General features: G+C 43.8%; 1 protein-coding gene across 1 annotated transcript in view; it reads left to right on the forward strand.

Moving 5' to 3' along the window:
- LOC122548812 (laminin subunit alpha-3-like) overlaps positions 1-26,382 on the forward strand; it is a 376,692-nt gene that overhangs the window by 125,097 nt on the left and 225,213 nt on the right. Inside the window, exons 16-21 of the mRNA XM_043687604.1 lie at positions 2,855-2,992; positions 8,613-8,665; positions 12,326-12,425; positions 12,854-12,906; positions 13,012-13,117; positions 25,184-25,283. Of these exons, the coding sequence (XP_043543539.1) occupies positions 2,855-2,992; positions 8,613-8,665; positions 12,326-12,425; positions 12,854-12,906; positions 13,012-13,117; positions 25,184-25,283 (550 nt within the window). The remainder of the gene's footprint in view (positions 1-2,854; positions 2,993-8,612; positions 8,666-12,325; positions 12,426-12,853; positions 12,907-13,011; positions 13,118-25,183; positions 25,284-26,382) is intronic.

A 26,382-nucleotide genomic window follows, 5' to 3' on the forward strand; every position in this document is an offset into this window, starting at 1 on the left:
GCACCTTCTCCAAAGCTTCCACATCTTTCCTAAAGAGAACTGCACACAGTACTCCAAATGTGGCCTAACCAAAGTCCTGTACAGTTGCAACATCACCTCACGACTCTTGAATTCAATCCCTCTGCTAATGAATGCTAATACACCATAGGCCTTCTTACAAGCTCTATCCACCTGAGTGGCAACTTTCAAAGGTCTATGAGCATAGACCCCAAGATCCCTCTGCTCCTCCACCTTACTAAGAACCCTACCGTTAACCCTGTATTCCGCATTCTTATTTGTCCTTCCAAAATGCACAACCTCACACTTGACAGGGTTGAACTCCATTTGCCACTCCTCAGCCAAGGAGGAGCCAAGTTCAGCCAAGTCTCATTAGCGTCCTGTACTCCATTACCTATATTGATACCAGTCCAGCAAGGTCTTCCCTTTACAATTCTTATCTGTGTTTTCAAATCCCTCCAAATTCTTGTCATTCCCTTTCTCTGTAATTTCCTGCAGTTTGATGCCCCTCCAAAATCTCTGCACTCCTCTAATTCTGCCCTTTTTTATTCATTTGTGGGACGTGGGCATTGCTGGCTGACCAGCGTTTATTGCTCTTGTGTATTCGTGATTGCCTGTAGTGACCTTTAGTTACTTGGGCTGTTAACTCTGGAATTCCTTTCAAAATCATGATACCATTCCACTACTCTGTCCTCCTTTAAGTTACACTTAAAACCTAACTTCAACTTCTTAATCTTTATTCTTAATATCAACTTCTATGGCTAAGTAAGTGAAAGTGAGGACGGCAGAGTCGAGAGTGTTGTGTTGGAAAAACACAGCAGGTCAGGCAGCATCCACGGAGCAGGAGAATCGACGTTTCAGGCAAAAGCCCTTCATCAGCAATGGCTAAGTGTCAACCTTTGTCTAATAATGGTCCTGTGAAGCCATCTTGTGATTTTAATTACATTAAAGGCGCTATATAAATTTATACAAAGTTTTCATGATTTCTTGATATCCATTCACTTTTCCCTTGATATCATTCCCTTCTATTATATTTTCATCCCTTTTCTTGGCATCTATTGATCACTCTAACCAGCCTTGTTCCCTCCTCCATTGATCTGCAGCTGTAAGGCTTCCAGTTGTTGGCTCTGCCCTGCTTTATTTTAGAAGGGTCTCCTTGAGTCCTCACCTCTTCGTTAATGCCTTTCCCTTGATTTAATATTTTCACAGATTTGATAATGGCAGGACAAATGAGATCAGTCCAGAGACAATAGAGAAAATCTATTGAACAGCAACAGTTGAACAGAAAAATATGTCGGCATACAGGGAAATATAGGCGTCATAGACATAATTAGATAGATCTTCTAGTTATTTGAAGCCTGTCATTTCAGTTCTAAAGCATTGTTGCAGGTGTTCTTCAGGCCACTCTCTTAGGCTAACAGTTATTCAGCTGCTTCTTCAATGACATTTTTTCCACTTCTTGATCATAAATGGAGGTGCTTGCAAATGGTTATGCTTCGGTCAGTTGGATTTGAATTTCCATAGATACTGAAGCAAGCCATGACTACATGCAGCAAGACCTGAATTATTTAGGTTTGTGTTGATAGATAGCAAATCACATTAACACCACCCAAGTAGAAGTACACAGTGGCAAGTGAAGATCAATGTTAGGCCAGCATTATTGCCCAATCTTAATTGCCCTGGAGACAATGGTGATACTGCCTTCTTGAACCACTGCAGCTCATGTGGTGAAGGTAAATCCACAATTCTGTTAGAAAGGAAATTCCAGGATTTTGACCCGACAACAGTGAAGGAAAGGCCAATGTATTTCCTTGGAGAGAACTTTCAGGTGATGGTGTTCCCATGTATCGACTGCCTTGTCCTTCTATGTGGTAGAAGTCGCAAGTTTGGAAGATGCTGCTGAATGAACCTGGGTGAGTTGCTATGGTGCATCTTATAAATAGTACACACCGCTGTCATTGCTGAAGGGTGTGAATTTTAAGGCTTATGGAGAGCATGTCAGTTAAGCAGGCTGCTTTGTCCTGGATCGTGTTGAACTTGTTTGATTGCACCATTCAGACAAGTAAGGAGCATTCCCCTCACACTCCTGACTTGTGCCATGTCGATGGTGGACAGTCATTGCAGAAACAAGAGGTGAGTTATTTGCTGCAGAATTGCTAGCCACTCACCTGCACTTGTAGCCACAGGATCCAGTTCAGTTCATAGTCAATAGTAACTTCCAAGATGTGGATCGTGGGAACTTCAGTGATGGTAGTGCCCTTGAATGTCATGGCTTTCATCTACTAAATGCACTGTGAGATTTGCTAAGTTGACTTTGAAAGCCCGTTCAAAGATGAAGAGCTTTTGCCTGAAACATCGATTTTCCTGCTCCTCGGATGCTGCCTGACCTGCTGTGCTTTTCCAGCACCACTCTAATCTAGACTCTGGTTTCTAGCATCTGCAGTCCTCACTTTTGCCTAGCCAGAAATTTTAAAAAGTCACAGAATTTGAATGATGTGACCCAAAATTTGACCCAGACCTGATTTTCTTCAAGCTTGCACATTGCAGAATGGAGCAGATAGATCATCACCCTGAATTAATTGAAGAACAGACTGGAAAAAGAATGAGGAAGCCACAAGGACAGGAGAAATAATGATAATTGGGTGTTGGGGTGGGGGGTGGGGATGTGGGGGGAATCTGTCTGCTAGGCTTCATGTAGCCTTGTTTTTCTGAGTTCCTCAGGGGAACAGCACTTAGTTGTGCCTTAACCAACCTAAAGGCTCAAAATGATGCGACAAGCCACTAAATATCTAAGTTTGAGTATTTGGTTTAGTTTTCCGTCATCTTACAAACATCCTTTGTTCTGTCTTTTTTAAAGCATGTGAGTGCTCTGCTGATGGTTCTTACGATGCTGAATGTGATCAGACCACTGGGAAATGTAACTGCCGGCCACGAGTTACTGGACAACGTTGTGATACTTGTGTGACAGGAGCATACAACTTCCCTGCTTGTCAAGGTAAGCATTGCTTATTATTGCAGTATGCTGTTAGGCTTCCTGTGAGTGATATCTTCTAAGTTTTGCAATTAAAAGAAATTTGGTGTAAATAATTTACACTAAAATTGGCAAATTTTCAATATGTACTCCGAACAGCAGGTGAAAGATTGCTTAAGCCGTTATCTTATCCTCCTTTTCTCATATCTATACCTTGCAATGTGTCACTATTCATTACTGAATAATTTTTGCCAAATATGTCATCAGCAACTTCTGAATTTTTTCAAGTACTTTATATGAAAAGAAAAAAAATTACAGGGCAAAGTAGAAAGACAGTAGGATCAATTGGATGACAGAGGAAGCTCAGAGGGATGTTGGGGTGCTTATCCACAGATCCTTGAAGGTGGCGTTTTGATTTGATTTGAATTGACTTATTATTGTCACATGTACCTATATACAGTGAAAAGAACTAATTTGTGTGCTAATCAGGCAAATCATACCTTACGTAAGTATAACAGGGTAATAGAATAGAATGTAGAATATAATGTACAACTACAGAGAAGGTGTTGGGAAAGGTCAACTCTAATATATGAAAAGTCTGTTTGTAAGTCTGATAACAGCAGGGAAGAAGCTGTTCTTAAATCTGTTGGTACATGTTTCAAACTTTTGTATCTTCTACCCAGTGGAAGAGGGTAGAAGAGAGTATAACGGGGTTGGAGGAGTCTTTGATTATGTTGGTTGCTTTCCTGAGGCAGCAGGAAATGTAGATGGAGTCAATGGAAGGAATGCTGATTTTTGTGATGGACTGGGCTACATTCACAACTCTCTGTAATTCCTTGCAATCTTGGGCAGAGCAGTTGCCATAGCTAAATAGGATGCTTTTTATGTTGCATCTATAAAAATTAAGAGTCACTGAGGATGTGCTAAATTTTCTTAGCCTTCTGAGGAAATAGAAGCTTGGTGTGCTTTCTGACTGTAGTGTTGATGCAGATGGACCAGGATAGATAGAACATAGAACATTATAGCGCAGTACAGGCATTTCGGCTCTCGATGTTGCACTGACCTATGGAACCAATCTGAAGCCCATCTAACCTACACTATTCCATTCTTGTCCAAATGCCTATCCAATGACCATTTAAATGCCCTTAAAGTTGGTGAGTCTACAGTTTTTGCAGGCAGTGCGTTCCATGCCCCTACTACTCTCTGAGTAAAGAAACTACCTCTGACATCTGACCTATATCTATCACAATGATAATTGGTGATATTTTCTTCCTACAAAAGTGTACAACTCCACATTTTTCATCAAAATACACCATCTACCACAGTTCTGCCACTCATTTAACCTTTATGTCATACATACCTCTTGCCCTTCCACCTATTTTTGTGTCATCAGCAAACTTGGTAATAGTGCACTGATTTTTACCATCCAAGTTATTAATACATATTGTAATTAATTGTGGCCTCAAACTGATCCGTGTAGCACACCACCAGACACAGGTTGCCATCCTGAAAAAGCCCTCTTTGTCCCAACTCTTTGCCTTCTATTATTTAGCCACTCGTCTATCCATGATACATATCAAATGCCTTTAGGAAATCCAAATACGTTTTATTTCCAAGTTCCCCCTTATCTATCCTGCTTATTACCTCCTCAAAGAATTCTAAAAGTCAGTCGCATGCTTTCCCCTTCATGAAGCCATGGGGTAAAAACAGATGCAAAATATTAAATTAATTTCACAGCCATGCCTCCAGACTCTATGTCTAAATGCTCTTTTTTTGTCCCTAATCAGCTCTATTCCTCCTTTTACTTTTCTTTTATTATTTATATGCAATAAGATTTTCACCATTCAATAGTATCATAGCTGATCTGCCATTTCTCATATCCACTCTCCTGTATTTTTTCCTGTAACCTTTGATTCCCTGACTGATCAAGAACCTATTTGTCTCAGCTTTGAATACACACTGTCCCATAGCTCTCTGTGGCAAGGCGTTCCAAAGACTCACAACCCATGTAGAGAAGAAACTCTTTCTCACCTCAATCTTAAAATGGCCTCATATTTATTCTGAGACTATGCCCTCTGGTGCTATACTCCCCCATGAGTGGAAATATCCTTTCAGCATTTATCTTGTAAGACCCCTTAAGAATCCTATATGTTCCAATGAGATCACCTCTTATTTGTCTAAATCCCAGTGAGTAGAATCCCAGCTTATTTAGCGTTTGCTCAGAAGACAATCCCTTCCTACTCAGGATCATCCTTGTAAACCTTTTCTGAACTGGCTCTGAAAAAAAATGATATCTTTCCATAAATAAGGGGACCAAAATTGCTCACAGCATTCTAGGTGTGCTCTCACCAGCACCTTGTTACCACTTGTACTCAGCCCATTTGAAATCAGAGCCCAAATTCCATTTGCCTTCCTGACTACTTGCTATCGCGTGCTAGCTTTCTGTGTTTTGCGCACAAGTCCCCCCAAGTGTCTTTGTGTTACAACCTTCTGCAGTCTTTCTCCATTTAAATAATACGATGTTCTTTTGTTCTCCCTTCCAAAATGAAAAATCTCACATTTTTCCACGTTCTACTCCATTTGCCAACCTTTTGCCGACTTACTTAACCTATAAATATCTTTCTATAAACATTTTATAACCCTGTCGCTAATTATTGTTTCATAAATTTTTACGTCATCTGTAAATTTAGTTACAGTACGTTTGATTCCTTCCTCCAAGTCATTAATATATGTTATAAACAGCTATGGCCCTGGCACTGATCTCTGTGGAACCCCACTGAGAAAAAAACCTGCTAATTTTTTCCTGCCCATTAGCCAATTCTCAATCCATGCCAATATACTACCTCCAACACCATGAGCTGTTACCTTGTGACTTAACCTTTTGCAATGTACCTTGTCAAACGTCTTCTGGAATTCCGAATACAACACTCTTACTGGTTCTCCTCTATCAACTCTGGTGAAGACTTCATTGAGAAGTTAAACATTAGTCACACACAATTTCCCTTTCAAGAAGCCATGAAGTAGCTAATCTGTTTGATTAGATTCTGATTTTCCAAATAATTTGCCACACCTCCTCCACGATTATCTTCAATATTGATGCCCCGCAAGGTTGTATGCTCAGCCCCTTACTATAGTCTTTATATACTCACAGCTGTGTGGCCAAATTCAGCTCTAACTTCATTTACAAATTTGCTGATGACACCACCGTCGTGGGTCAAATCTCAAATAATGAGACAGATTACAGGAAAGGAATAAATAGCTTAGTGGCATGGTGTAAAGACAATGATCTCTCCCTCAATGTCAGACACATGAAAGAACTAGTCATCGTCTTCAGGAAGCAGAGTGGAGGACATGACCCTGGCTGTATCAATGGGGCTGAGGTGGAAGTGTTTGAGAGCTTTAAGTTACTTAAGTTCTGAGTGGCAGAAATGTGGTAGATGGTGTATTTTGATGAAAAATGTGGAGTTGTACACTTTTGTAGGAAGAATAGAGGAGCTGAATATTTAAATGGGGAGGAACAGCAGATATCTGCAGAACAGAGGGATTAGGATATTCTTCTGTGTAACTATCTCCAATAAGAGAGAATCTAACCTTTATATTCAATGGCATCACCGTCACTGAATCCTCCACTATTAACATCCCAGGGCTTGATGAGAAACTGAACTCAACTAGCCATATAAATACAGTGGTTGCAAGAGCAGGTCAGAAGTTAGGAACCTTGCAGTGAACTATTCACACAACTATTCACAATATACAGTCAGCTCTTCTATACGTGATGATTGCGTAGTTGTGCAACCCTGCTTTGTAGAAAAGTTGTGCTTTAGAAACAGTGCTGAACATGTTGGCGCTGTAATCACATTAAAGTCAATACACATTTTAAAAGTTTGCACTGTAAAAACAGCATCCCCGATTCCTCAGTTGCTTTACAGCAAATTTACGTTGATGAAATGCGCATTATAACAGAACGACCTGTACATTAATGATTAGAGGAAACTATATACCATATCTTCAAGTTTGCAGACAACGGAAAGTTGTGTGGGAGAGTCAACTGTGAGGAGAATGCAGAGATACTTCAGTGCGATTTGGACAAGTTGAGTAAGAGGGCAAGTGCATGGCAGAGACAATGTAATGTGGATAAATGTGAGGTCATCCATTCTGGTAGCATAAACTGGAAAGCAGATTATTTTCTGAATGGCGATAGGTTAGAAAGGGGATACATAAGTACACTAGTCGCTGAAGGTAAGTATGCAGATAAAATAAGCATATCATATGTAGGCCTTCACAGGAAGAGGAATTGAGTACAGGAGCAGGGATTTCTTGCAGCAATTGTATAAGGCCTTGGTGAGCCCACACCTTGTGTGCAGTTTTGGTCTCGTTTTCTGAGGAACAATGGAAGAAGTGCAACAAAGGTTTACCGGACTGATTTCTAGAATGACATGACTGGTATATGAAGGGGGACTGGATCAATTAGGATTGTATTCACTGGAGTTCAGAAGAATGAAGAAGACTCTCTTAGAAACTTATAACGTTCTAACAAGCTAGACAGGGTAACCACAGAAGGGATATTCCCAAAGACTGGACAGTGCAGAACCAGTGATCACTCTAAAGATATGGAGTAAATCATTTAGGACTGAGATGAAGAGAAATTTCTTCACCCAGAGAATGGTGAGCCTGTGGAATTCTTTGCCACAGAAGCAACTGAGGCCAAAACATGGAATATTTCCAGGGAATTAAGATATAGTTCTTAGACCTAAAGACATCAAAGATATGAGGCGTAAGCAGGAACAAAGTACTGAATCAAATGAACTTTGATTAAAATAAAATTTGAGGTCTTGAGTGTGTATGTTTCAGTGAAAGACGGTCACATTAAATAATATAAAAATAGAAATGCTGATCTATCAAACTAGTACTCAATCTGTGATCTGATTTGTTCAGTACAAATATCACTACCATCAATTACATCACTACCAACACAAACATCACAACCAAGACCAGATCTTCAAAGCTATTAACATCAGCACCATCACTAACATCACCACAAACTCTAATTTCACCACAGTCGCTAACATCACCAATACTTCTTAGGGCTAAAGGGATCAAAGGCTTTGGGGAGAAAGTGGGAACAGAGGACTGAATTGGATGATCAGCCATGACCATATTTAATGGTGAAGCAGGCTTGAAGTGCTGAATGGCCTACTCTTGCTTCTATTTTCTATGTTATCTGAATGTTTCTAAATTGAGATTGATCGGTTTTTTTGGGTAAATGTCACAAAACCAAGCAGGTAACTGGACATCAGATACAGAAGAACCAAGATGTAACTGAATGACCGTATGGGCCTGAGATGTTGAATGGCCTTGTTTTGATCTGCATGTTTCTATCATGTGACTGTTGTTTCAAAAATGTAATCACCATTATACAAAAAAAAAATATGGTGTTGAGATAAAGACTCAACACCTTTATCATGATCATATTGAAGGGTGAAACAGGCCTGATGGGCCAAATGGCCACTTCTGCAGCTATTTTCTGTTTCTATTATGTCAGTTTGACTGTAGAGCGAGAGATTCGATGTGATATTTAACATGTGCTGTGAGATATGTAATAACTTTGAACCTTTCTGTACCTAATACGTGGTATTCTTTACAGTTACTGACTGCAATTCAGCTGGCACAGTGACTCATGATCCTTCATCCCAGTCTGTAAGTATTTGTTGTGTTTTTGAAGCTAAATACATGAGAATGAAATGTATTTTTGGCAAACATGTGAGTTGGATAGCTGCAAGAGACCTGCCCTATACTGAGAGCTCATGGACTGTTGCCAATGGTTACAGCTTCCAAGGATCTTCCACGTCCCTGGTTTCTGAGTGGCTCAGGTTCAACTGCATAAGACTATATTCGTAATGATTCCGACAAATACAGTTTCAAGTAAGCAGTTGTGATTATAAAAGCAACAGCAGACTTCTGTATGGCGGCAAGAGTCTGAATATTATTAACACAGGCATTTAAATTGTAAGTTACGTTATGTGTTTGCTGTTGGAACACTCACTGGCACAGTCCAGGGGCCAGGATTGGGTCTCAATGAAGGCAGACAATCAAAGAAAATGCCACTGACATCATGCATGACAACTTCCTGCCTTCGTTCATAACACTGGACATGATGAAGGCATGAAACTTGCTCCAAACTCATGTTAAAACTAATTAAAGCTGTTCAAATGCCAACTTTTTACCTGTCTCGATATTTTGTGGGAACAGCCAGCTATCTGTCTCATCAATCAAGTCTTGTTTGAGTTAGTGAGACAAAAAGTGCTGAGGGAGGTAAAAGCCTAAAAGCTGATCACTGCTGAAAGAGCTCATCTCTTTGAAAGGAATGTGGCAGCATCCAATCCTACATCAGGAAATAATCAACGTGAAGAACTTTACCAATTAAGGGACCATTACCCTCCTGGCATTGCATGGGCATAGTGCATATGTGAGTGAGCTGCTCCAGCAAATACTCCAGGTGCAAACATGTATGGCTCTCATTGGAGGAGCTCATAAAAATTAGGAGCGGAGATAAAGCAAATGCTCCTTTTTCAGTCTGTACCGCCATTTAATGCAATCATGGCTAATCATGTGCTCAAAGCTCTCAGAAATGACACACTTCCACTGGATGGATTTTTCCATTCACAGTCCATGAGCTCATACAGCCCAGGAAATTCTGGCTGGTGTGTTACAAGTAAGGCTCTTCTATATTGTGACTGCTGATACTCTATACTAGTGCAAACTTGATATCATTGTAGGGGCAGTCTGTGGTGTAGTGATAACCTCACTAATTTAGTAATCTGAATAAATTTAAGCTCATGTTCTGGGATGTGAGATCAAATCCCACTACAATGGTTAGTGGAATGTAGATTCAATTAATAATGAGATCTGGATTTAAGACCAAGGTAACCATGAAACTATCACCAGTTATCATTAAACACCCATCAGGTTCATCAGTGCATTTTGGGAAGGAAATATAACCCACATGTGACTTCAGATCAATGTGCTTGACTCTAAACTGCCCTTTGAAATGGTTTAATAAACCACCCAGCTCAAGAGCAGTTAGGAATAGGAACAGAAGCAAGTTATTTGGCTTATCAAAACAGCCCTGCCATTCTAGATGTTTGCTAGTCATCTCTTTTTTAAAATTCATTTTGAGGGTTTTGGGTGTCGCAGGCTGGCCAGTACTTCTCACCCATCCTTAGTTGCCCTTGAGAAGGTGGGGGTGAGCTGCCTTCTTGAACCGCTGCATTCCACCTGCTGTGGGTTGACCCACAATGCCATTATGGAGGGAATTCAGGATTTTGCCACAAAATCTCCGGAATGCCATTGTCTAGCACTATCTGATCGAGGTCTACAAAGTCATGAAGGGTATGGAGAAGGTAGATAGAGATAAACTTTTTCCCAGGGTGAAGGATTCAGTAATGAGAGGTCACGCTTTCAAGGTGAGAGGTGAAAAGTTTAAGGGGGATACATGTGGCAAGTATTTTACACGCGTTGCCAGCAGAGGTGGTAGAGGCAGGAACGGTAGATTCATTTAAGATGCGTCTGGACAGATGCATGAGTAGGTGGGGAGCAGAAGGATACAGATGCTTAGGAATTGGACGACAGATTTAGACAGTAGATTTTAAGGTGAAAGGCAGGAGATTTAGAGGTTTATTTGAGGAAATGTTTATTAACCCACAAGGTGGTGGAGGTCTGGAATGCACTGCCTAGGAGGGTAGTTGTGGCGAGTAACCTTGCTTTACTCGCCTTTTTGGCTCAGGCTTGGAGGGCCAAAGGGCCTATTCCTGTAAATTTTCTTTGTTCTTGTTCTTATCGCCATATCCATTAATATCACTAGTCTCTTGAAACTTATCGAATTCTATCTTGAACCTGCTCAATCATTGAGCTTTCATAGCCTTCTTAGGTTGAAGGGTCAGCTAGCCCAGTTGGCTGGTTTGCAATACAGAGTTACACCAACATCACGAATTCATTTCCTGCACTGGCTGAGGTTGTAATGAGGGACTCTCTTTCTCAATTTCTCTCCTTGTCTCAGGTGTGGTGACCAAATCTGTACCAATCTACACTCATCTCGCTTCTAGGCCCAAAGTCTTGACTCTTAATTCATCTCAGTAGTTTTTAAAGCAAGGTTACTCGCCTCAACTACCCTCCTAGACAGTGCATTCCAGACCTCCACCACCTTGTGGGTTAATAAACATTTCCTCAAATAAACCTCTAAATCTCCTGCCTTTCACCTTAAAATTATGACCCCTTGTTATTGGCCTATCAACTAAGGGGAAGCAGTTGCTTTCTATTCACTCTGTCCATGCTTTTCGTAGCACCTCTATCAGCTATCCCCTCAACCTTCTGTGTTTCAAAGAAAACAACCTGAGCTTATCCAGCCTCTTCAAAGCTATATAATTCCAAAGATTCACCCCACCCCGAATGCAGAAATTCCTCCTCATCTCAGTCTTAAAAAGCTGGCCCCTTATTCTAGATTATATCTCCTGGTTTTGGAGTCTCCAGCCAGAGGAGCCATTCTATCTATATCCACCTTGTCATATGCTGTGAGACCCAGTTTCCTCTTCAGTCCAGTGTGACGGATTAATCTGGTGAACCTTTGTTACACTCTCTGTGTGCCAAGTATCTTCTTCCTTGAATAAGGAGACCAAGACTTACTCCAGATGAGGTCTTACCAAATCTCTATTCAACTACAGCAAGACATCTTTACTCCTGTTCTCAAATCCCCTTGAAATAAATGCCAACATACCATTTGCTTTTCTGATTGCTTGCTGCAGCTACTTGGTAACTTTAATGGCTCTGGGTCAAGGACACCAAGATCATTCTGAACACCCTGACATTCACACCTCACATTATTCAAGAAATATTCTGCATTTCTGTTTGGATTGAACAGTTTTGTTTTCAATTTATGAAAATATCAGCATAGGAAAACATGCAGTTTGACTGGCTGTCCAGAATCAGCCAATTGAGTAATACATGGTAATTGGCTGTGGGAAGGCCAGGCAGTGCATGTGTGGATGAGTCAATTGACCAACAACAGCATCGAGGCAGGATGCCCTTAGATGAAAGCTCCAGAAGTATACTCAATCAGAGTTGGAAATCCTCCAATTTATACCCAGATACTAAATTTGTGAATTCAAATTGGAAGGAAGTGGGTGTGCAGTATATTATTTTAATAGATTAGGCCACAGCTCCATCTTGGGAAAATGTAAATAACTAACAGCAGTCTAAAATGTGACAAGGACTGCACCCATTGTTTCAAGTGCAACATAGCAGACTGGTTTACAAACTACTTTTTAGCTTTTGTATGTTTTCTGTGACCTTCCTGTTTAACAGGGGTCCTGTCAGTGCCTGGCAAATGTCAAGGGATCAAAATGTGATCAGTGTAAGTCACTCTACTGGAACCTGGCTGAGGAGAATCCTGATGGTTGCATTGGTAAGTAAGTTTTGTCTTCCTTACGTAGTTGAAATGGTTTGGACCTTATGAATTTATTCATTGTATGGTGCACTGGCTCTGCACTTGTGAGATGTTTAGCAATAATTATACCTGATACATTTCAATGATCATTAATTGATATCAGTACTTTCAATTTGATTGATGTGGAATAATACTCATTGACACTTCTTATGGAACTAAGAATGAAATAGGTGCCAATTTAGGACTGAGATGAGGAGGAATTTCTTCTCTCAGATTGGGTGAACCGGATAGCTCTTTCAAAGCTCACTGGAGCAATGGGCCAAATAGCCTCACCCCGTATTGTATCATTCTGTGAAGACGTTCTTCTACATTATGTTGTCATTTCTAACTGGGAACTGATGTAGATCTCAAATAAGCTGATCCTAGCAATATTTTTGATATTGCAGAATGTCGCTGTAATGTGATTGGCACAATTAGTGGGATTGGAGAATGCAATCAGGTGAGCACACAGAAGAAATTGCAGGATTTGCAAAACAATGACCAGCATCTGCTTTTGCACAGGGAGGTTTTGTTTTGATTTTTACCTATGACTTTAATGTTTCAGGATGATGGCCATTGCTACTGTAAATCTAATGTATGCGATGAGCTCTGTGATTGGTGCAAGGAAGGACACTATGCTTTAGAAGAGAGGCACTATTTTGGTTGTCAAGGTAAGTCCAAATATTAAGGTGAAACAAGTCACCACCCTCTGAACTTGGGGCATATCCCCTTTCCTTCATTTTCATGGGATCAATATCCTGGAATTCCCCTACCTAAGAGAACTGTGGGTCACCTCAAATACTGCAGCGTTTCAAACAAAGAGCAGCAGAGATTGATGGGAGAAAATGAGGAGTGCAGATACTGGAGATCAGAGTTGAGAGTGTGGTGCTGATAAAGCACAGCAGCTCAGGCGGCATCCGAGGAGCAGGAGAATCAACGTTTCAGGCATGAGGTCTTCATCAGGACTGAGGGGGTGGCCCAAGGGGGAATGAGAGATAAATGGGAGGGAGGGAGGTGGGGCTGGGGAGAAGGTAGCTGGAAATGGAATAGCTAGATGAAAGTGGGGGTGAAGGTGATAGGTCAGGGAGAAGGGTGGAGTGGATAGGTGGGAAGGAAGATGGACAGATGGGACAGTTCAAGGAGGGTGGAGCCGAGTTGGAAAGTTGGATCTGGGATAAGGTGAGGGGAGGGGAAATGAGGAAACTGGTGAAATCGACATTAATCTCATGTGGTTGGAGGGTCCCAAGGTGGAAGATGAGGCTTTCTTTCTCTAGACGTTGGGTGGCTAGAGTTTGGCGATGGAAGAGGCCAAGGACTTGCATGTCCTTGGCAGAATGGGAGGGGGAGTTGATGTGGTCAGCCACAGGGCGGTGGGGTTGGTTAGTGCGTGTATCCCAGAGATGATTTCTGAAATGTTCCGCAAGTTGGCGTCCTGTCTCCCCGATGTGCAGCAGACCACATCAAGAGCAATGGACACAGTAGATGACATGTGTGTGTGGAAGGATCCTTTGGGGCCTTGGACGGAGGTGAGGAGTGTGGTTTTGGCACTTCTTGCAGTGGCAGGGAAAGGTGCGGGAAGTGGAGGGTGGGTTGGTGAGGAATGTGGAACTAACAACGGAGTTGTGGAGGGAATGGTCTCTGCGGAACCTCAATAGGGATGGGGAGGGAAATATATCCCTGGTGTTGGGGTCTCTTTGTAGGTGGCGGAAATGCATTGTATCTAGAGGTTGGTGCGGTGGAAGATGAGGACTGGCGGTTTCTGTCCTTGTTGCAGTTGGAGGGGTGGGGTTCAAGGGTGGAGGAGGTACACTGGACAGCATAGTTAACCATGTGGGAGGGGAAATTGTGGTCCTTGAAGGAGGAGGCCATCTGAGATGTTCTGTGGTGGAATTGGTCCTCCTGGGAGCAGATGTGACGGAGGCAGAGGAACTTTGAGTAAGGGATAGTGATAATAGAGCATTTAGGTTTAAAGGGAGATGGGGAAGATTTTAAAATGTGTGAGGAAAGAATTTTATACAGAAAGTGGTAGGTGCCTGGAATGAACTGTCAGGGGAGGTGGTAGGAGCAATAGCAAAGTTTAAGAGGAAAGTTTAGGCAGCCACATATGTAGGCTGAGGTACAGACCATGTGCAGGCAGATGGGATTAGTTTGGAATCATGGTTGGCATAGACATGGTGGGCTGAAGGCCCTGTTCCTGTGCTTTACTGTTCTATGTTTTATGATGCTGATGAAGCTAAGACTGTATTATAATGAGGCAGACTGGCCCGAGAGAACTTGACACTGACTAAGTGGGAGGCCAAGTTATTTTACATTAATATATGTAGATACTCCATGCTATGAAACTATTTGGTGCAGAAGTATTCTTCCCCTCAAGGTTTTTTTTTAACTTCAAAAAACTACAGAACTGCCGATGTAGAAAATAGTCTATGCCTCATTTTCCCACCAAAGTACATAACCTCCCACTTTCCCACATTGTATTCCATCTGTCATTTCTTTGCCCACTCTCCTAGCCTGTCCAAGTCCTTCTGCAAGCTCCCTGCTTCCTCGACATTACTTGTCCTCCATCTGTCGTTGTACCATCTGCATTTTGGCAAAAATGTCCTCAGTTCCTTTGTCCAAATCATTAATATATCAAGGTCATCTACAAGGAAAATATATATATATATTTACCTGTGTTATGCTCCCCTTGGTCAATGTGGGAGCTCAGGGACACAGTTGATGTCCCTGGCTCCTTCATGTGCAGGAAGTGTGTCCAATTGCAGCTCTTGTTAGACCGAATGACAGCTCTGGAGCTGCAGATGAACTCACTTTGGAGCATCTGTGATGCTGAGGGGGTTGTGAATAGCACGTGTAACGAGTTGATCACACTGCAGATTAGGAGTGCTGAGGGAGAAAGGGAATAGGTGACCAAAAGGCAGAGAAAAAGCAGGAATGCAGTGCAGGTGTCCCCTGTGGTCATCTCCTCCAAAAAGGTGTTCCTTTTTGGATACTGTTGAGGGGATGGCTCACCAGGGGAAGGCAACAATAGCCAGGTTCATGGCACCATGACTGGCTCTGCTGTACAGAAGGGCAGGAAATAGAGTGGAAGGGCTATAGTCATAGGGGATTCAATTGTAATGGGCGTAGATAGGTGGTCCTGTGGTTGAAAATGAGACTCCCTAAGGGAATGTTGCCTCCCAGGTGCACAGGTCAGGGATGTCCCAGATCCGCTGCAGAAAATTCTCCACGGAGAGGGTGAACATCCAGTTGACTTGGTGTACATAGGTACCAATGATATAGGTAAAAAAATGGGATGAGGTCCTACACGAAGAATTTAGGGAGTTAGAAACCAAGTTTAAAAAGTAGGATCTCAGAGGTAGTAATGTTAGGATTGCTACTCGTGCCATGTGCTAGTCAGACTGAGAATGATAGAATATTCAGGATGAATGCATAGCTTGAGTGATGGTGCAGGAGGGAGGGGTTCAGATTTTTGGGACATTGGGATCAGTTCTGGGGGAGGTGGGGCAACTACAAATGAGATGGTCTTCAACTGGGTCAGACTGGAACCAATGTCCTTGGGGGTGCTTTTGCTAATGCTGTTGGGGAGGGTTTAAACTAATGTGGCAGGGGGATGGGAACCAAATTAGGAGGTTAGTGGACAGTAAGAAGGTAGTAACTAAAGCCTGTAAGGAACTAGATCATGAAATCAGCATGACTAAGGGGAAGAGTAGGCAGGAAGTGGAGAATAAAGGCAGAGGGACTGGTGGTCTGAGGTCCATTTGTTTTAATGCAAGAAGTGTAATAGTTAAGGCAGATGAACTCAAGGCCTGGATTAGTACCTGGGAGTATAATGTTATTGCTATTACTGAGACTTGGTTGAGGGAAGGACATGTTTGGCAACTAAATATCCCCGATAATTGATGCTTCAGGCAGGATAGAGAGGGAGGTAAAAGGAGTGGAGGAGTTGCATTACTGGTCAGAGAGGCTATCACAGCTGTGCTGAAGGAGGGCACTATGGAAGACTTGAGCAGTGAGGCAATACAGGCAAAGCTTAGAAATACGAAGGGTGTGGTAACAATGCTGGGATTGTACTATAGGCCTCCCAACAGTGAACATGAGAGAGAGGTACAAATACATAGAGAGATCACAGAAAGATGTAGGAGCAACAGGGTGGTGGTGATAGGAGATTTTAATTTTCCCAATACAGGGGAACCTCGATTATCCGAACAAAATGGGCAGGCACTATTTCGTTCGGATAATCGTTTATTCGGTGATTCGATTAAATGCCTTTCCTCAGGCATTTTTAAAAGTCTGCTCCATGTTCAGGAGACTGCAGCACACAGCGTGTGAGGCCCCACCCCCAACTCCGCCCTCCACCTGTCCCCCAATCCCCAACACCATCCAACACCGCCCTGCCCCCAAACGGTGCCCAACTCCATCCCCTGCCCCCAACCATGTCCAACTCCACCTCCACCCCCCAACCCCATCCAACACTATCCCCTGCCCACTCCCCCAACCCTGAGAGGGGACAATATCTGTGGAGCTGAGCCTCTGTGATGGAGCCTGAAAGACCTTGGGGTGGTGGGGAGGGAGGGTGCCCGCCCCCAACCCTGTCCAACACTGCCCCCAACCCCAACCCCGTTCAACTCCACCCCCCCCTCCACACCAATAACAAGCTGCTGCTGCTGCTGTCTTTGTGGAGTGAGTCTCCAAATAGCACACACAGCCACACACACAACGTTTTACTGCAACCTTTTGATAGGTTCCACGATTAAGCTGTACAGGACAATGTTGGAGAGATTATCTGGGGAAGTGAGGTTAGGTACACCCCTCTGTAGAACTCTAGGGAAAGTGTAGGGGAGAGAGAGAGGGCAGGAGATCAGTCATTTGGAGACGGTGCCTGTTTAATCACTAAATAAAAGACGTGATCAGTGTTGGAAACACGTCTTTATTGTAACGTTTCTGTCGGGACCTCAAGATCACCTTCGAGTAATCCGATTTTTGGATAATTGGTATTCGGATAATCAAGGTGACTCTGTATTGATGGGATTCGCTTAATGTTAGAGGTCTGGATGGAGCAGAATTTGTAAGGAGCATCCAGGAAGGTTTTCTAGAGCAGTATGTAAGTAGCCCAACTCAGGAAGGAGCCATACTGGACCTGATGTTGGCAAATGGGCTTGGTGGTTGAAGTTGCAGTGAGGGATTACTTTGGGAATAGTGATCACAATTCCATAAGTTTTAGAATACTCATGGACAAAGACGAGTGTGGTCCTAAAGGAAGAGTGCTAAATTGGATGAAGGCCAACTTGTGGGTGGCATAGTGGTTAGCACTGCTGCCTCACAGCGCCAGAGACCCGGGTTCAATTCCCGCCTCGGGCAACTGTCCGTATGGAGTTTGCACATTCTCCCCGTGTCTGCGTGGGTTTCCTCCGGGTGCTCTGGCTTCCTCCCACAGTCCAAAGATGTGCAGGTTAGGTGAATTGCCCGTAGTGTTAGGTGAAGGGGTAAATGTAGGGGAATGGGTCTGGGTGGGTTGTTGTTTAAAGGGTCGGTGTGGACTTGTTGGGCCGAAGGGCCTGTTTCCCCACTGTAAGTAATCTAATCTAATCTATACCAAAATTTGGCAGGACCTGTGGAATATAGATTGGAGCAGCTGTTTGAAGGGAAATCCATCTTTGATATGTGGGAGGCTTTTAAGAGAGGTTGATTAGAGTTCAGGAGAGATATGTTCCTGTGAAAATGAGGGATAGAAATGGCAGGATTAGGGAACCATGAATGATAGGTGAAATTGTGAGACTAGCTAAGAGGAAAAAGGATGTGTACATAAATTCTAGGCGACTGAAGACAAGACAAAGCTTTGGAAGAATATCGGGAATGTAGGACGTATCTGAAATGAGGAATTATGAGATCTAAAAGGCGTCAGGAGATATCCTTAGTGAGCACGGTTAAGGAAAACCCCAAAGCTTTTATATAAGGAGCAAGAGGGTACCAAGAGAAAGGACAAAGGAGAAAAGATATACATGGAGTCATTTGGAATACCCATTTGAAAGAAAATAGGCTTATCAGTGATGGTTTTGTGCAGGAAGGTCATGTCTTACAAACCTAATAGAATTCTTTGAAGATGTGACAAAGTTGAATGATGAGGGAAGGGATGTAGATGTCACATACATGGACTTTAGTAAGGCTTTTGATAAGGTTCCCATGGTAGGCTGATGAAGAAGAAGAAGTCGCATGGGGTCCAGGGTGTTCTAGCGAGATGGAGAGAGAACTGGTTGGGCAACAAGAGACAGAGAGTAGTAGTGGAAGGGAGCTTCTCAAAATGGAGAATGTGACCAGTGCTGTCCCACAGGGATCCATGCTGGGGCGATTGTCATTTGTGATAAATATAAATGGTGTAGGTTGCCTCATTAGCAAGTTTGCAGATGACACTAAGATTGGTGGAGTAGCAGATAATGAAGGGGACTGTCAGATAATACAGCAGAATATAGATAGATTGGAGAGTTGGGCAGAGAAATTGGAGAGGGAGTTCAATCTGGACAAATGCGAAGTGATGCATTTTGAAAGATGCAATTCCATTGTGAACTATAAAGTAAATGGAAAAGTCCTGGGGAAAATTGATATACAGAGAGATCTGGGTGTTTAGGTCCATTGTTCCCTGAGGGTAGCAATGCAAGTCAGTAAAGTGGTCAAGAAAGCATACGGAATGCTTTCCTTCATCGAACAGGGTATTGAGTACAACAGTTGGCAGGTCATGTTACAGTTGTATGGGATTTTGGTTTGGCCACATTTGGAATACTGGCCCTGGTCACCACGTTACCAAAAGGATGTGGATGCTTTGGAGAGGGTGCAGAGGAGGTTCACCAGGATGTTGCCTAGTATCGAGGGTGCTAGCTATGAGGAGAAGTTGAGTAGATTAGGATTATTTTCTGTGGTTCTATTCGCCGAGCTGGAACTTTTTGTTGCAAACGTTTCGTCCCCTGTCTAGGTGACATCCTCAGTGCTTGGGAGCCTCCTGGGAAGCGCTTCTGTGGTGTTTCCTCCGGCATTTATAGACAACCGGAAGCGGCAGGGACAGGCCACTATAAATGCCGGAGGAAACACCACAGAAGCGCTTCACAGGAGGCTCCCAAGCACTGAGGATGTCACCTAGACAGGGGACGAAACGTTTGCAACAAAAACTTCCAGCTCGGCGAATAGAACCACAGCAATGAGCACCCGAGCTACAAATCTTCTCACAAACTTTGAAGGATTATTTTCATTGGAAAGAAGGAGGTTGAGGGGGGACCTGATTGAGGCCCACAAAGTCATAAGAGGTGTAGATAAGGTGGATAGCAAGGAACTTTTTCCCAGAATGGAGACCTCAATTACTAAGGGTCACGAGTTTAGAGTGAGAGGGGAAAGGTTTGGGGGAGATATACGTGGATAGTTCACGCAGAGGGTGATGGATGCCTGGAATGCGTTGCCAGTGGAGATGGTAGGGGCAGGAATGATAGCATAATTTGTGATGTATCTAGACAGATATATGAATGGGCAGGGAGCAAAGGGGTACAGATCCTTAGAAAATAGGTGGCAGATTTAGATAGAGGATATGGATCGGCACACGCTTGGATGGCTGAAGGGCCTGTTCCTATGCTGGAATGTTCTTTGTTCTTTCTTCAGATTGAATGAGACTGCAGGACTGTCATACAAAGTGGCAAAAGTGAGGACTGCAGATGCTGGATACCAGAGTCTAAATTAGAGTGGTGCTGGCAAAGCACAGCAGGTCAGGCAGCATCCGAGGAGCAGGAAAATCGGTATTTCGGGCAAAAGCTCTTCATCGGAAATGGAGGCAGGGAACGTCCAGGGTGGAGAGATAAATCTAGACTCTGTCATACAAAGTGTTGTGTTTCTGTCAGTTGTAATTTTGTAACTTTGCACCTGAAATGACTTCAATGTTCTTTAGTTTTTCTTTTGCTATGTCTAGGTGCCACCTGGAATCCTGATCCAGAACTCCCAAGTCTCTTTGCACTTCAGACTTATGAATTTTCTCCCCGTTTAGCAAATAGTCCATGCCTCTATTCTTCCTACCAAAGTGCATGACCTCACACTTTCCCACGTTAAACTCCATCTGCCACTTCTTTGCCCACTCTCCTAACCTGTCCAAATCCTTCTGCAGTTCTCCACCTCCTCAATGCTATCTATCCCTCTGCCTATCTTTGTATCATCTGCAAACTTAGTCAGAACGCGTTCCGTTCCTTAATCCAGATTGTTAATGTATAAAGTCAAAAGTTGTGGTCCCAACACTGAGCCTTGTGAAACACAACTGGTCACCGGCTGCTATCCTGAGAAGGACCCTTTTATACCCACTCTCTGCTTTCAGACAGACAGCCAAGCTTCTATCCATGCTAGCATCTTGCCTCTAATACCATGGGCTCTTACCTTACTCAGCAGCATCCTGTGGCACGTTGTCAAAGGCATTCTTGAAGCCCAAATGCATAACATCCATTGGCTCTCCTTGGTCTAACCTGCTCGTGATTGTAGCAGATTTGTCAGGCGTGACCTCCCCTGATGAAACCATGCTGACTTTGCCCTTTTTTTGTTACCATACTTTCAAATATTCAGAAATCTTATCCTTCACAATGGATTCCAGGATCTTACTCATGACCAAGACTAATCAGCCTGTAATTTTCCGTCTTTTGCCTTACTTCCTTTTTAAACAGAGGTGTCATGCTAGCGATTTTCCAGTCTTCTGGGACCTTCCTGGATTCTAGCAATTCCTAAAAGATCACCACTAATTCCTCCACTATCTCTTCAGCTTTCTCCCTTAGAACTTTGGGCTGTAGTCTATCTGGTCGAGGTGATTTATTCATCTTCAGGCCATTCAGTTTTTCAGTTCCCCTTGGTGATGGCTACCATACTCAGCTCTGCTCCCTCATTCTGTTAAATGTTTGGGATATTACTCGTGTCTTCCACCGTGAAGACTGATGCAAAGTAATTACTCAGTTCCTCAGCCATTTCCTTGTTCCCCTCTACTATCGCTCCAGCATCATTTTCCAGCAGCTCAATGTCCACTTTCGCCTCTCTTTTGCCCTTTATATATCTCAAGAAACTCTTACAGTCTTCCTTTATATTGGTGGCTAGCTTGCCCTCATATTTAATCTTCTTGCTCCTTATTTTTTTTTGTTACCTTCTGTTGATCTTTGTAAGCTTCCTAATCCTCTGGTTTCCCACTGCCCTTCACATTATATGCTTTCTCTTTTGCTTTTATGCTCTCCTTGATGTCTCTAGTCAGCCATGGTTGCCTCATCCTCCTTGTACCATGTTTCTTTTTCCTCGGGATGAATCTCTGCTGTGTCTCCTGAATTACTCCCAGAAACTCCTGCCATAGCTGTTCCACTGTCTTTCCTGCTAGGCTCCTCTGCCAGTCAATTCTACCAAGCTCCTCTCTCATGCCTCTGTAGTTTCTTTTATTCAGCTGTAACACTGTTATCGTTGATTCTATCTTCTCCTTCTCAAATCGCAGAGTAAATTCAATCATATTATGATCACTGCCTCCAAAGAGTTCCTTCACCTTAAGCCCCTGTATCAAGTCTGCCTCATTGCACAACACTAAATCCAGTATTGCTTGTTCCCTCGTGGGCCCCGCCATAAGCTGCTCCAAAAAGCCATCTGGGAGACATTTCACAATTTCCTTTTCTCGCATTCCATTACTAAGCTGATTTTCACAGTCTATCTGCATATTCAAATCCCCCATGATCACTGTAACTTTGCATTTCCTACATGTCTTGTCTATCTCCTGGTGTATTTCCTAACTACTGTTTGGAGGCCTGTACATACCTCCGACTATGGTTTTTTTTTTAACCTTTGCGGTTCCTCAATTCCACCCAGACAGATTCTACGCCATCTGACCCTACTTAGTTTCTTACTATTGATTTAATTTCATATTTTACTAATAAGGCAATCCCACCCCCATGCCACCCTGCCTACCTTGCCTAATAAAGTTACAGTACTTTGGGCAATAAATGCTGGCCAACCAGTGATGCACGCATCCCACGAGTGAATTTAAAAAGTGGCAGACATTGTTTGCATATGAGACATCTGATGGAGATGACTGCCATCTAATCTGATGTGTGACAGTCCTCTTCAGTGTTGAAAAGTGTGGCGCTGGAAAAGCACAGCGGGAAAGGCATTCTCTGAGGAGCAGGAGAATCGATGTTTCAGGCATAAGCTCTTCATCAGGAATGTGGAGGGCACGGTGAAGGGGGCTGAAAGATAAATTGAGGCTGGGGTGGGGCTGGGTGTAAGGTATCTGGGAAGGCGATAGGTAGTTGCAGGTTGGGGGGTGATGGTAATAGGTTAGAGTGGAGGGTGAAGTGGATAGATGGGAAGCAAGATGGACAGGTGTGACAGTTCGAGAGGGTGGTGCCAAGTTGGAGGGTTGGATATGGGGTGAAGTGGGGGAAGGGAAAATAAGGAAACTGGTGAAATCCAAATTGATCCTCTATGGTTGGAGGGTTCCAAGGTGAAAGATGAGTGCTCTTCCTCCAGGCGTCGAGTGGCTAGGATTTGGTGGTGGAGGCGACCCAGGACTTGCATGTCCTTGGCGAAGTGGGAGGGGGAGTTGAAGTGTATGGCCACAGGGTGGTGGGGTTGTTTGGTGCGTGTGTCCCAGAGCTGTTCCCTGAAACATTCTTTGAGTTGGCGTCATGTCTCCCCAATATAGAGGAGACCACATTGAAAGCAACAGAGACATTAGATGAGGTGTTTGGTTGTGCAGGAAAATCTCTGCTGGATGATGAAGGATCCTTTGGGGCCTTGGACGGATGTGAGGGGGGGGCGGGGTATGGGTGGCGGCAAGGGAAGGTGCCAGGAGTGGAGGGTGGGTTGGTGGGGAGAGTGGATCTAACAAAGGAGTTGCAGAGGGAATGGTCTCTGTGGAATGCTGATACGGGTGGGGAGGGAAATATATCTCTAGTGGTGGGGTCTGACTGTAGGTGGTGGAAATGGCATAGGATGATGCGCTGTATCCAGAGACTGGTGGGGTAGAAGATGAGGATGGGGTGGGGGGTTCAGGGGTCTATCCTTGTTGTAGTTGGAGTGGTGGTGTTCAAGGGTGGAGGTGTGGGAAGTGGGAGCTGGAGGGCATTGTTGTATTCCTTGCCACTGCAAGAGGTGTAAAACTTGTGCCCACACCTCCCCCCGACCTCCATCCAAGGCCAAAAAATTATTCCATATCCGGCAGAGATTTTCTTGCATACCCAACACCTCATCCATTGCTCTGAATGTGGCCACCTCTACATTGGAGAGACAGGGTGCCAACTCAGGGAGCATTTCAGAGAACATCCTGGGACGCACACACTAAGCAACCCCAGGGCCCTATGCTGATCACTTCAACTCCCCCTCCCACTTTGCCAAGGACATGGAAGTCCTGGGCCTCCTCCACCGCCAAATCCGAGCCACCTGACGCCTGGAGGATAAACACTTCATTTTCTGCCTTGAGACCATCCAACCACATGGCAACAACATCAACTTGACTAGTTTCCAAACCCAACTCTCCAACTTGGCACCGTCCTCTTGAACGTCTCAGCAGCCCATCTTGCTTCCCACCTCTCCGCTTACCCTCTATTCTGACCTATCACCATCAACCCTCACCTACATCTACTAATCGCCTTCCCAGCTACCTTCCCCCAGCCCCACCCTCTCCCTTAGATTAGATTACATTAGATTACTTAGTGTGGAAACAGGCCCTTTGGCCCAACAAGTCCACCCCGGCCCGCCGAAGCGCAACCCACCCAGACCCATTCCCCTACGTTTACCCCTTCACCTAGCATGGCCAATTCACCTGACCTGCACATCTTTTGGAATGTAGGAGGAAACCGGAGCACCCGGAGGAAACCCACGCAGACACGGGGAAAATGTACAAACTCCACACAGTCGCCTGAGGCGGGAATTGAACCCAGGTCTCTGGCGCTGTGAGGCAGCAGTGCTAACCACTGTGCCATCATGCTGCCAACAACTGTGCCACCCACACTGTGCCACCGTGCTGCTCACACTGTGCTCCCTTCCTGCCTCTGCATTCCTGATGAAGGGCTTATGCCCAAAATGTTACTCTCCTGCTCCTTGAATGCTGTCTGACCTGTTGTGCTTTACCAGCACCACATTTTTTGACTCTAGTCTCTAGCATCTGCAATCCTCACTTTCTCCTAGTCCTCTGCAGTGATTTGTTTGTAATGCTAACTCACACTCAGAGGGACACGGAGCATTGAATGGACAGTGGTACATACACTGGGGAAGTGCAGCAGATCATTCACCCTGTTACAGCCCTGGACCCAGGTTCTCTTGAGCATCTCCAAAGCTGCTTCTGCACATGGACTACTTTTGTCACTTGGGGTGACCTCTTGTGGTTTCCCATCTCTCCAGAACAGCCTGAAGGGGAACCTTTAGGGAGGTATTGCTAGGGTATGATATCACTTTTTTCTGAATCTCTATTATCTCCAGGAATGGGGATAGTAGATGGGAGCATTGTTGATGAGCAGAGATTATGTGATGTACCTTGTACAGAGTGATGTGCTGTTTGAATGCCTTTTAATTATAGTGCCAAGAAATTGGAGAACAGGAAGTATCTGTTACTTTTAGGCTTGTCTCCATTCTGTTTACAGTGCAACCTAATCTGATCGACGCTTCTTGCAATTTCTGTTTTTATTTCAGCTTTGAACTTACATGATTAGTAGTTGCTTGAAATGTTAATTTCTTACTCATTTCTCTCATTCTACTGACAGGCTGCCAGTGTGACATTGGAGGTTCTACGAATCTAACATGCAATATGTTGTCAGGGACCTGCCAATGCAGACCAAATGTGGAGGGGCGTACTTGCAACGAGTAAGACTCCAGTACTCTGTACTCTATACTCTGTATGTCATTTTTTTGTGTGGGAATAACATCAAAAATGCGGAACCTTTTTCTCATTGGCCAAATTCACTTTGTCAGTTGCCTCTGTAAGGTTCATCTCCCGTTGATGGTGAAAATTAGTTAATTTTTTAAAGAAGAAACAGAGCTTGTAATTGAGCCTTAAAAATAAGACTGTGGCAGGGCATTTTCCCAGTGTGTGCTGATGTTTCTGAAGCTGTGATTCCACAATATGCATCTTAATTACTCAGTTTGTCTCAGACAGAAAGAGCTGTGCCTACTTGATAGTTCACATTTCTGAACGCTAATGTAAAAATGGATATTACCGTAGTGGTAATGTCCCTGCCTCTGAGTCACGAGGCCTGAGTTCATGTCCTAGCTGCTCCAGAGGAATGTAATAATATCTCTAAACAGCTTGATTAGAAGGTACCTGTTGTAGCTCAAAGACTGATTAAGTTCTTGTGACTATTTCCAATAAACACTCTTAGAAGTGTTTCACGAATCTCTGCGGCAGTTGGGACTTGAACCTGGACCTTCTGACCTAGAGGTAGGGACGCTACCACTGCACTCAAGAGTCATAGAGTCATAGAGATTTGCAGCATGGAAACAGACCCTTTGGTCTAATCCATCCATGCCAACCAGATATCTCAACCCAATCTAGTCCCACCTGTCAGCACCTAGCCCATATCCCTCCAAACCCTTCCTATTCATATACCCATCCAAATGCCTCTTAAATGTTGCAATTGTACCAGCCTCCACAACTTCCTCTGGCAGCTCATTCCATACACGTACCACCCTCTGCTTGAAAAAGTTGCCCCGTAGGTCTCTTTTATATCTCTCCCCTCTCACCTTAAACCTGTGCCCTCTAGCTTTAGACTCCCCAACCCCAGGGAAAAGATTTTGCCTATTTACCTTATCCATGCCCTTCATAATTTGTAAACCTCTATAAGTCACCCCTCAGCGTCTGACACTCCAAGGAAAACAGCCCCAGCCTATAGCTCAAATCCTCCAACCCTGGCAACATCCTTGTAAATCTTTTCTGAACCCTTTCAAGTTTCACAACATCTTTCCG

The sequence above is a fragment of the Chiloscyllium plagiosum genome, chromosome 4 (genome assembly GCF_004010195.1).
Source record: "Chiloscyllium plagiosum isolate BGI_BamShark_2017 chromosome 4, ASM401019v2, whole genome shotgun sequence".
Taxonomy (NCBI): domain Eukaryota; kingdom Metazoa; phylum Chordata; class Chondrichthyes; order Orectolobiformes; family Hemiscylliidae; genus Chiloscyllium; species Chiloscyllium plagiosum.